At 44.8% G+C, this 12,478-nt stretch overlaps 1 protein-coding gene across 1 annotated transcript; it reads right to left on the minus strand.

Moving 5' to 3' along the window:
• Window positions 1-5,672: 5,672 nt before the first annotated feature.
• Window positions 5,673-8,932, minus strand: ch25hl2 (cholesterol 25-hydroxylase like 2; the record flags this gene model as incomplete). Its single annotated transcript, XM_079518669.1, has 5 exons — window positions 5,673-5,704; window positions 6,402-6,695; window positions 7,263-7,424; window positions 7,730-7,977; window positions 8,571-8,932. The coding sequence occupies 5 exons, from the start codon at window positions 8,930-8,932 to the stop codon at window positions 5,673-5,675; spliced, it is 1,098 nt and encodes a 365-aa protein (XP_079374795.1).
• Window positions 8,933-12,478: the final 3,546 nt, after the last annotated feature.

The raw sequence follows: 12,478 nt of genomic DNA on the forward strand, positions 1-12,478 counted from the left end.
ATTATAATGGACCTATCAAAGTGCACCTATATATTCTAATGGACCTATCAAAGTGCACCTATAGATTCTAATGGACCTATCAAAGTGCACCTAGATACGTGCCTCTCCTTGAAACGTTATTTCGTACGATATATTTTCTTCTCCCCACTTCTTCTTTCTAAAAAAAAACAAAACAATGACTTTCACACACACTTCTCCTCCTGTGAAAGTGAAACGTTGTGACCTTGACACACACACACACGTGCACACGCACACGCACGTGACACGCACACACACACACACACACACACACACACACACACACACACACACACACACACACACACACACACACACACACACACACAGTGAATGTGATCTGTGCCACTCTCATGTTTCATGCACAGGCTTGACTTGAAGTGGAAATGTTTTTGTCCTGAAAACACGCCGGACCTGTTCTACCAGTCCTGTTTGTACTGTATATATCAGTGGTTCCCAAAGTGGGGTCCGGGGACCCCCAGGGGTCCTTGAGGGAGTTCCAGGGGGTCCCCAGCTAAACGATAGTTAGGAACCAAACGGATCTGTAACTCTGAGAGTGTACAATTTGGTTTCATTTGTACACTCTCAGAGTTAAATTAACAGTGATTTTACAATATAAATTGGGGGTCCCAGAGATAGAAATACCATTAAATGGGGGTCCGTAGACTAATGCATGTCAAACTGGGGGGTCCTTGAAATTAAATGGGTTGAGAATTACTGCTAGAGCCGTAAAGATCTTCTCTTATGGGGGTCCCTGGCATTATCTCTTCTAATGGGAGTCAGCGGGGGTGATTAGTGTCAATTTGGGGGTCCTTTCTGTGAAGCATTTTATGTAGACGTAGCACTGTATAGATGTATAGTTTCATTATATAGATATCCCACTGCTACGTTCTTAGCTTACGCATGTTTCATGATAACTACTTTTTATGTATGTGATGTATTGCCATGCTTTTTGTTCTTGCTTAATGTAAGTCACTCTGGATTAAGAGCGTCTGATAAATGCCTAAATTATAAGCATTTGCATGTTTTTTTGTTTTTTTGTTTGCATGGGTGATTTGTTATTTGCATGGTTTATTTGCATGGGTTATTTATTTTATTTGCATGGGTTATTTGCATGGGTTATTAATTTTATTTGCATGGGTTATTTGCATGGGTTATTTATTGTATTTGCATGGGTTATTTATTTTATTTGCATGGGTTATTTGCATGGGTTATTTATTTTATTTGCATGGGTTATTTGCATGGGTTATTTATTTGATTTGCATGGGTTATTTATTTTATTTGCATGGGCTATTTGCATGGGTTATTTATTGTATTTGCATGGGCTATTTGCATGGGCTATTTGCATGGGTTATTTATTTTATTTGCATAGGCTATTTGCATGGGCAGCCACTGAACAAAACAAGGTTAACTCATTATCTCTCTCACTGTCTTCAATGAACAGCCGCTGCAGTCAATGTGTTAAAACAAGCTTTATTTCTGTTTGTTTGAATTCAGATTAATTAATAAACATCTTTGACTTTCAACGGGGTGAAGGTAGAACACTTTAAAATCAATACTGTAGCAGAAGTTTAGAAATAGAAAATAAATAGAGTCTTGCATGTTTGATTATTTGGGTGGGGGGGGGGGGGGGGGGGGGGGGGGGGGCTGGTGTGGAAGGGACAGCCTGAGAAGGCCTGCTGGTATAGTATAGATATAGCTAAATATATACCTAAACACCGCGACGCATTGTGAGCTTGTAGATCTGCAACCAAGTGTACAATGACTTCTACTGGATCTCTTGTCCACTAGTCCCTTCTTAACATTTTAGTCTAGTTTTTATTTGTTGGCAAAATTGTCAATATATTTAGTCTTAGTCATCGTATAGCTTAGTTTTCATTTAGTTTCCATTTTTTTTAATTTTCCCAGGGAAGTAGCTGAGCACAGGTGCTCATTTTCAGCAACGCCCTGCACATAGAAACACACACATTAAAACCTGGGAGCTGACCAGTACAACCACAGTCTTATACTGTTGGCCACTAAGAAGCTCCAGGGGGAGCAGTTGGGGGTTCAGTGCCTTGCTCAAGAGCACTTCAGCGGTGTTGGGTGAGTGATGACAATCACTTCCCCACCCAGATTTTTCCTGCCTGCCCGGGGAATAGAACCGGCAACCTTTCGGCAACAAGGGCGCTCCTCTAACCCTTAGGCCACCGCTGCCCTTTTCGTTTTCCTCAGTGGAAAAAGGTATAGTCGACGAACATTTTTCGTCTTAGTTTTAGTCGACAAAATCAACTGCAAACCTAGACTGCAAACCTTTTAGACTGCATGGGACCCCCCTAGATGCTCATGGCCATGACCACACTCTCAACCATCTCTCACTCTCTCCATGCTTTGTGGTCCTGAGTGCAAAACAACAACTGTACTGAAGTACACATTTTATTTTATTTGATTTTACTTTAGTATTTCAACAATTTATAATACATTTACTTGTAAAGTCTACTCCACTACATCTCAGAGGCAAATATTGCTATTTACTATTTACGGCCACTACAATTGTATTACAACTTTGGTTATTAGTTGTAGATTTAGAAATCCCCCCCCCAAAAAAATCGAAAGTGTGCCATTGATGACCTCTGCTGGCCAGGTAGGTGAAGTGTCAACAATCCTTCATTGACAATACTAGACTACAGACAGAAATAATCTGTTTGAATTCTTTATTCAGCTTGAAGTAAATTATGTTTGTGTTAAATTAAAACACAAACACTATACAGTTTAAACTACAGTACAATATGACATTGAGCATGGCATCAAATTCTAAATCTTAATTACATTTAAATCTAATCTTTAAATCCGTTCAGAATATACACACACTCAGCGAAAACAAACCATTCTGTTCTGGGCCAACACATGCATGGAGAAAGTGGTTAGAATGATTGTGATGCTATGTGAAGTAGCTACTTTAGCTGGGGACCCCTGTGGAACATGGGTAGCCTGGCTAATAAGCCAGACCGAATCAGCCGTTGGCAAAAAAGAATGTGCCTGCCGGCGCGGATTACGGTCTGGAGAGGCTCAATTGTACGCCCATTTCCTACACCAGAGAACTGGTGTGGCCAATCAGGACACGGTATGCAATATGGGCGGGCTTTGGTACATTGACGTTCAATGCTTGAGACCTTTGACTGACAGTAGCTCTGACCAATTGCGTCAAAGAGAAAATGTTTGAACCCGCCCCCCGGGAAACAAGATCCATACACAGCATCTCCAGACTCAAATACCACACGACAGTGTGATTTGAGTCTGGCTTATTAGCCAGGCTAGAACAAGGGGGCCCCGGACATGGGGACCCCTGTGGAACATGGGGACCCATGTGGAACATGGGGACCCCTGTGGGACATGGGGACCCCTGTGGAACATGGGGACCTCTGTGGGACATGGGGACCCCTGTGGGACATGGGGACCCCTGTGGGACATGGGGACCCCTGTGGAACATGGGGACCCCTGTGGGACATGGGGACCCCTGTGGGACATGGAACATGACTAACGTCATTTGTATTGTATTGTACATGGAACTATTTTTTGGGCGTAGTGATATGGAAACAAAAAACAGTTCCGTGTGATAGAGGGGTAAAAAATGAACGAAAGTCGCACTATTATATTTTAGAAATAGGTCAACAATACAAATGACGTTAGTTTTGTGGATTTATTTACTTTTAATGCGTGGCCCCTGTGCCCCCCCACAAAATGACCGGAACTACTTCATATTTCACCAAAACCAGAGCAGAACTCCCACCACGGGACTCGGGCAATCAATTAATACAGTTGCAACCACTATATTTAATGGACAGTATTTCATACAGCTTAAGTTAAAAAAAATCAGAACTACATCACCTTTCCTTCCTATTATTGTGATGCTCTGTCTAAACGGCAGCGAATCATCTTCTTGACCATACATGGACTTCCTGTGAAACATGAAGCAATTACTGGTGTGCAGATTATCATACACTTCCTGTGAATCTACCGTCATGGATTTGACCTGCATGTGGAAGTCGGTCAACCTTTGTGGACGATGTGGTCGAACCTGACAGATAAACCATGGCTATCTCTCCTTGCACTTTACAGTATCTCAGGAACAACAATACACTGACACTCTGTCACGCCTAAATGTCAAATATATCATGTAGGCCTACACACCTGCTGTTATGGGTGGACCTAATGAACATGTTTATCATGTAGGCCTACAAACGTGTTGTTATGGGTGGACCTTGTTCATCATCTCATGCAGGCCTACACACCTGCTGTTATGGGTGGACCTAATGAACATGTTTATCGTGTATGCCTACACACCTGCTGTTATGGGTGGACCTAATGAAGATGTTTATCATGTAGGCCTACACACCTGCTGTTATGGGTGGACCTAATGAACATGTTAATCATGTAGGCATACACACCTGCTGTTATGGGTGGACCTAATGAACATGTTTATCATGTAGGCCTACACACCTGCTGTTATGGGTGGACCTAATGAACATGTTTATCATGTAGGCCTGGGTGGACCTACAGTACTGAAGAACTGCCAACTTTGTGTCTAATCTTATGCACCTTAAGTCCCCCTCCCCCTCTACTGTAGGGGAGAGCCGCCATGGTTGTAACACTTTGCACGTTTCACTCTTTTACTCAGAGATCCGTTTATCTACATATGTCATATTTTCAGGCAACGTACCTACACATGTCTGCTACCATAACGTTTTTCAATTGATAAAACAGGTCGGGAGTTATTAAACTGAACGTGGACGCTGTTCCAGTGTTACATTTGCTGCGCATATCGGATTAATTGTAACGGCATGTGCGATATATGTAACAACGCTAAAAAACACCATTAAACATATCGTTTTCAGCTTAAAGCAATTGTATTTCATTGAAGCAACTCCTTAACATTGTTTTCATACCATGGATGTGATAAGAATTATTAAATAGTAGGCTACCGGGTGTACCAGTTTGAGCGTTTGAGTCAGTTCAATGGGAAAATACATTGATTACACAACAAAGTTTGATTGATTGAGTTGTACAATGTTATACAACCCTAAACTAATTTAGAATACACTCTGTAATGAAAGACACACTGAACATAATATTGGCCAATATGTCAAATATGTAAATATTACATATAATGGTATTTAATGGTATGGCGTGTGTTACAATTGACCCCCTTTTGCAAGTTGTTCTTTGGCGTTGCTTACAGACCAGAATGAACGTGCATTCCGTCTAAACACGATGCAAACTAATGAAGAACATAAGCATGGAGACATCCATGTGGATTTTTTATTCACCAACATCAAAGAAAAAAATTGTAGCCCACATATACTCCAGGTGTAAAATTATACGCATTTTGAGAAAAGTCTGTTTTTCGCCAATAATTCCCAGTAGGATGAAGGTAAACACTTCAAACTTCCTGGGCACGTAGAGCACGTTGCTGTACACATACTGATGCGATGACGTCATGATGGCGTTGACCAATCAAGAGATAACGTGCATGTTACAACCATGACGCGTTACAACCGTGGCGGCTCTCCCCTACATATTGTTTTAGTTTAATTTCTAACCATTTATATGATGTTTTTTTGCATAGTACTGTTTATTTGTATGTCTTTAAATGTTCTACCTTAGTGCCCCTCCTGTTACCCTCCTATGTATCGAGGGGATGCCCCTCCTGTTACCCTCGAGGGGATGCACATGCATAGAGTTGTTTAATGCAATCAGATAGGACCTTTCTGCTTGGACTGTCAAGGCCAGATACCTCTGTTCTATGCCAGTCACTATCTTAGAGTATATATGAATAGAGACGGAACCCGGAGGAACCCCTGAGGCGAAATGGACATAGTGGCCGAATTTGGTATTGCAGTTTAGACCCAAATCGTGAACGCGCTGTGGTCCGTTCGACTATCATTGCGCACGTTCATGATGACACGTGAACGCTCCAAAGTGGATGGAGGATAAATCCAACTTAATGCAAGTGGATGGAGGAGAAATCCAACTTAATGCAAGTGGATGGAGGAGAAATCCAACTTAATGCAAGTGGATGAGAGGAGATATCCAACTTAATGCAAGTGGATGGAGGAGAAATCCAACTTAATGCAAGTGGATGGAGGAGAAATCCAACTTAATGCAAGTGGATGAGAGGAGATATCCAACTTAATGCAAGTGGATGGAGGAGAAATCCAACTTAATGCAAGTGGATGGAGGAGAAATCCAACTTAATGCAAGTGGATGAGAGGAGAAATCCACCTTAATGCAAGTGGATGGAGGAGAAATCCAGTGCCGTCTCTATTCATATATACTCTAAGGTCACTATAGGTTGTTCCCACATAACTTCCGGATACGATGATGATGTCACGCGCGTACAGTACCCTCCATAGAGATATCCTCGACATGTTTCTCCTTTCCACGTGCACCTTGGTCGCGAGCGGGCGGGGCCGGCTGGGTGCCGGTGTCGATGGGCGGGCCGTCGGCGGTGAGGGGCGGGCCATCGGCGGTGAGGGGCGGGCCGTCTGTGCCCGCCAGCCAATCCCAGTGGCAGAAGAAGGGGGCATAGTTGGAGGCGGGCCTCTGGTGGTGGGCGTCGTGTTTGGGCGCTCCCGCCCACAGTCCCAGCGGGACCAGCCGGTGCATCGACCACGGGAAGTCGTAGCCGCAGTGGTCCTCTGGACAGGAGATAAGAGAAGATGGTTATTGATTTATTGATTAGTGGTCCTTTGTCCAGGAAACCAGAGAAGACATTGATTTATTGATCAGTGGTTCTCTGAACAGGAGATAAGAGACATTGATTTATTGATCAGTGGTTCTCTGAACAGGAGATCTGTCACTCATGGAAGTGGTTTTCAACCATTTGCATGTCAAGGCCCATCATTTATTTATTGGGCAATTGAGCTACAGACCACCATAAAAGGAGAGCTTGTACAGTACAGTGCAGTGCAGTGCAGTGCAGTGCAGCACGACTCACTTCAGACAGGTCTGATTATTGAGGGGCACTATACAGGTTTAATGTTTGTTTTCAGTTAAATGTTTGTTTTAAAAAAAACGCTACAATGAAGGGACAATTTACGTAATCTTGTCCCCTAACACAAACATTAAATGCCATTAACAATAAAAATAATGTAATGTTTGTTTTACATCACCATTACAGACATCACCTAATCAACATGAGTTAGACTTTAATATATTAGCGCCCCTCACTCCAGACGGGTCTGATATTTTCTTTATTTTTTTACCTGTGGACACGTATACGTTGAAGACCATGAAGCCCCATGTGGTCAGACAGTGGCACTGCAGCAGGATGGGGTCAGCCGTGGCCCAGAAACCAGAGCTGACCAGTTCCCACCCTGAGACGTACTGGGTGACCAGAGAGAAGGGCCTGGAGTACTGGTGGTGCACTGAAACAATGTTATTATTATTACTGGGTGACCAGAGAGAAGGGCCTGGAGTACTGGTGGTGCACTGAAACAATGTTATTATTACTGGGTGACCAGAGAGAAGGGCCTGGAGTACTTTTGGTGCACTGAAACAATGTTACTATTACTGGGTGACCAGAGAGAAGGGCCTGGAGTACTGGTGGTGCACAGAAACAATGGGATTAGTATTAGTATTAGAATAGACTTTATTTGCCATTTGCACAAGTGCAAATGGCACCACCCTATACGCGGTGCTGCAGCAGGTGAGTATAAGAGGTAAGTCGTACCTGCGTGGAAGGTCCGGTAGAGCCACCCTACGCGGTGGTGCAGGAGGTGCCAGAGGTAGTACTGGAAGTCGAACAGCAGCATGCAGCCCAGGACCCCCGCCAGCAGAGCCCCCAGGGTGGGGGCCGCGGGGGGCAGGGGGGCCGCGGGCCGCCACGCCCACTGGGCCACGGCCGCGGGGAAGATGTAGATCAGGTGGTGGTACAGCGTCAGGCGCAGCGTGGTCCACAGCTGCTCCCGCGGGATTGGCCTGTAACACGGATGGGGGTTCAATTAACCAGTGTTGTTTTTGGCAGCGAATTTTGATTTTAGTTTTAGTCATTTGTCTCTTGAATAGTTTTCACTTAGTTTTAGTCACATTTTAGTCACCCGGGAATGGGATGTTTTAGTGTTAGTCTAGTTTAAATCTACAGTTGATTTAGTCGACTAAATTGTATTTTTGCGGGCCTTGATGCCGTCGTAATGACTGTTTTTACAGTTCTACAAGCTCACAACGCGTCGCGCTGCGACGTGTTTTGAGCTTGTAGATTGGCTATTTTCAGCATGCAACTAATTGTAAAATGACTTATACTGGATATCTTGTCCACTAGTCCCTTCCTAACATTTTAGTCTAGTTTTTATTTGTTTGTTATTTGTTATTTGTTGAGCGGCAGCTCCGTGTTCTGGATGTTTAAAACACTGGAGAGAGTGTCTGTATGTTTAAAACACTGGAGAGAGTGTCTGTATGTTTAAAACACTGGAGAGAGTGTCTGGATGTTTTTTAGATCTTTGTGTTTTTGTTGCTGTCTGAAATAAAGATTGATTGTATCGCCCCTTGCGGCTGGCGGGGGTTGAGTTAATTACCTGTCAGGGTGTAGCTTGTATCTCCGTACGAGGGGCCAGGATGGAGCCAGGAGGTCCAGGGTGGTGTAGACGGACACCAGGAGAACGTAGGTGGAGACGGACAGACCCACGGGGAACAGCGGGCTCCTCAGCGCCTCCTGGTGGTTCAGGCGGAGGTAGTCCCAGCCGGGCTGGAGCACCGACGACGACCCACCGCGACCACCACCACCACAACCCCCACCCAAAGACCCCCCCCACCCCGTCACGTTGTTACCGTGGGGACCGTGGCCCCCCCACCACCGGGAGGAGCCGTTGTTACCGTGGGGACCGTGACCCCCCCACCACCAGGAGGAGAACCCCAACATCATGTCCTCCGGGTTCATCCTTGATTGTTAACAGCTGGAGTCGTTCGTTAATGGCATCCTGTTCAGAACGTAAACAACATTTGAAAGACGAAGGTTAGAAAACAATGTTGAAAAAGTGCAAAAAGTGCAAAACAAAAAAAGGTGAAAAAAAAGTTTTAAAAAAATGAAAAGGTGAAAAAAGTGGGAAAAAAGGAAAAGGAAAGTTGACAAAAAGTGGAAAAAATTAATAGAAAAGTGTAAGTTGGAGGGGGAAAAAAGTTTAATTGTTTAATTCAACGAGGGACACGTCCGTTTCAGATGGAATTATTAATGTAAAGGTTGTAGAGCCGATCATGTTAATCCTGTAATGGAATTAAATTGTATTTCCATTGAAGTGCTGCCGACTGCAGATTAGACTGGCAGCTGCAGGGTTTTATCTTATAGGCTCTCGTGTACGTTGAAGCCCCTCCCCCCTCTCTACACGAGGAAGCTGATCTGTAAAAGACTCTTTTTATTGACACCAGGATCCCAGCCAAACACACACACACGTACGCACGCGCGCGCGCACACACACGCACGCACGCACGCACCACTACACCACAGCGCCCATGGGAACCCGCGGGTCAAAACAGCCCTTCATTTCTGAGCCGGTTCGTGCAGAGAGAGCTTCCGTCGGTTGGCTGTTTGTTCGTGACTTTTGTTTTGCGTTTGTGTATTTATTGATTTGTTGAATTAAATTTCATCAAAACAACTGCAGGGATTTTAAACATGTTCTTGTTGTTGTGGTTTTTATTCACTCCGTTAAAGGACCACTTCATCACTTTTCAACATATCTTCATATAATAGGTCCTCACTAATGATCATGATAAAATGGCACCATTTTTTTCTACTCAGTCTGTGTCTCATAGGAGGGCTGTGGGCAGTTCAGAAACCAGTCTGTGTCTCATAGGAGGGCTGTGGGCAATTCAGAAACCAGTCTGTGTCTCATAGGAGGGCTGTGGGCAGTTCAGAAACCAGTCTGTGTCTCATAGGAGGGCTGTGGGCAGTTCAGAAGCCAGTCGGTGTCTCATAGGAGGGCTGTGGGCAGTTCAGAAACCCGTCCACCAGTGACCCGCATCATCAATGGGGAATCCAAGCTAATAGAAACTGCAGGCTTTCTAGTCCTGAGAAGTTGCAATGCGAAAATGGAAGCCATCGTTCTCACGATAATAACAATCTAAAACTAGAAAAAGTGCCCTTCCGGGCACAGGTCTCCACCAGGAGGATAGGAGTGTGTGTGATGTTTGGCAAAATGTTTAGGAGGATGTTTTTTTGTATTTGTTTTTGCAACAATTTGCTTCATTTTGTTGAGGAAATGCAGAGCCAGATCACTCATAGCATCTCTGAGGATAGAATTCTGGATGAGCAAGACATGTGCAGCATTTTGTACAAAACGGGCCACTCCTGAAAACTTTGGAAGGCAATCTTAGCCAATCAGTGTACAATCTGAGAAATCCAACAGACTCGTCTTGATCACATGACTACAGAGATCATGTGTACCGATTGCCATTTCTTCATACGCCTTTGATGGCAATTGGATGATTTGAGGCATTTTGTCCAAAAATGTGTTTTGCAAAAATCAACCTGTTGGTGGCGCTATAACAGGCCAATGTGAAAAGGGTGGGATATATTCCTCAGCCTAGTAAGAAAATGTGTGAAAGATTTCACGTAAATTGCATGCTGCGTTCATGATTTGAGGCTATTGTTCAAAACGGGGCAATCTTGCAAACTGTGAAAGCCAATTATAGCCAATTAGGATGGAATATGAAATATCAGACAGATCCGACTTGAGCACATGACCATAGAGATACTGTGTAACGATTTGTGAGATTTTTGGACAGAATCTGGAGGAGTAATATCAAAAAATGTGTTTTACAAAAGTCGGCCTCCTGGTGGCGCTATAAAAGGCAGATGCGGAAAATGCAGGTCAAAGGTTTGTCCTTGGCCTCTAGGGAGTGTGCATGCAACGTTTCACGCAGATCTGTGCAGTTTTAGGTAAAAAAATGTGAAAAGCTGCCTCATGGTGGCGCTATAACAGGCCGTTCTGGAAAATGTGGGGCAGAGGTTCATCGTTGGCATCCAGGGAGTGTGTGTGCAAAGTTTGGCATCGACCGGGTTAACGGTGCCGGAGATTAGCTGTACACAGACGGACGGAAGGAAGGACGGACGGACGGACGGACACACGGACGGAGTGCAAAACATACTCTCTCCCCATGCCTTCGGCCTGGTGGAGACAATAAATAATAAAAAAAAAATTGTAAAACAAAACTTGTTTTAAAAAAAATGATATCACTGGTGGACGGGTTTCTGAACTGCCCACAGCCCTCCTATGAGACACGGACTGGTTTCTAAACTGCCCACAGCCCTCCTATGAGACAGACTGGTTTCTGAACTGCCCACAGCCCTCCTATGAGACACAGACTGAGTAGAAAAAAATGGTGCAATTTTATCATGATTATTAGTGAGGACCTAGTATATGAAGATATGTTGAAAAGTTGTGAAGTGGTCCTTTAAGTCACATCATCATAATATCCTCTACTCTGTGAACTGATTTTGTCAGACCACTTTGGTGCCAAGTGCCAAGGATCGGAGCAACGGTGCGCCACATGGGGCCACGTGGGGCCCTGTGGGGCCACGTGGGGGCCACATAGGGCAGGGGTTCTCAACGTTTTTGGCTGGGGACCCCCGGAAATGCTTTGCCCCCACCCCCAATACAAACTGACTGCAAAAATAACCTTAATAATAGAGAAAATATATCACGAATGAACACTGAAACCAGATATAATCATTAAGGAAAGTTTATGCATGTACGTGTACTATATATGTAAACTCTTAATTTCCATTTTTCTATTTATTGACACGCACGCACGCACGCACGCACGCACGCACGCACGCACGCACGCACGCACGCACACACACACACACACACACACACACACACACACACACACACACACACACACACACACACACACACACACCAAGGGTCCAGTGGAGTAATTAATCATAGGATAACTGACACATGCTGAATTGTACTTGGCTTGGTACACTCTGCGCGTTAATTTGCATATTAAATTCTGCCACGGTGCGTTTGCATAATCAAAGCATGAAAAGATTCCGTTGTTAAAAAAACGACTTTCACAGTTTGTCCACTTTCTGGCGTGACTTGAATGATTCTGTTATGGACCGACTCGTGTACCAAATTCATTTCATATAACAATTAACCATTGCTTTCCTGTTTGTGACGGGGGTTGACTTTGAGCACAAAACAGACCACACCTTTTTCATCTGCCTAAATGTCACCAGGGACCCTCATGGACCCCCAGGGACCCTCAGGGACCCCCATGGACCCCCATGGACCCCGAGGGACCCCCAGGGACCCTCATGGACCCTCATGGACCCCCAGGGACACTCGTGGACCCCCAGGGACCCCCATGGACCCCCATGGACCCGAGGGACCCCCAGGGACCCTCATGGACCATCATGGACCCCCAGGGACCCCCGTGGACCCCCAGGGACCCCAGGCCAGGGACCCTCATGGACCCC

The sequence above is a fragment of the Electrona antarctica genome, assembly GCF_951216825.1.
Source record: "Electrona antarctica genome assembly, chromosome: 13".
NCBI lineage: Eukaryota > Metazoa > Chordata > Actinopteri > Myctophiformes > Myctophidae > Electrona > Electrona antarctica.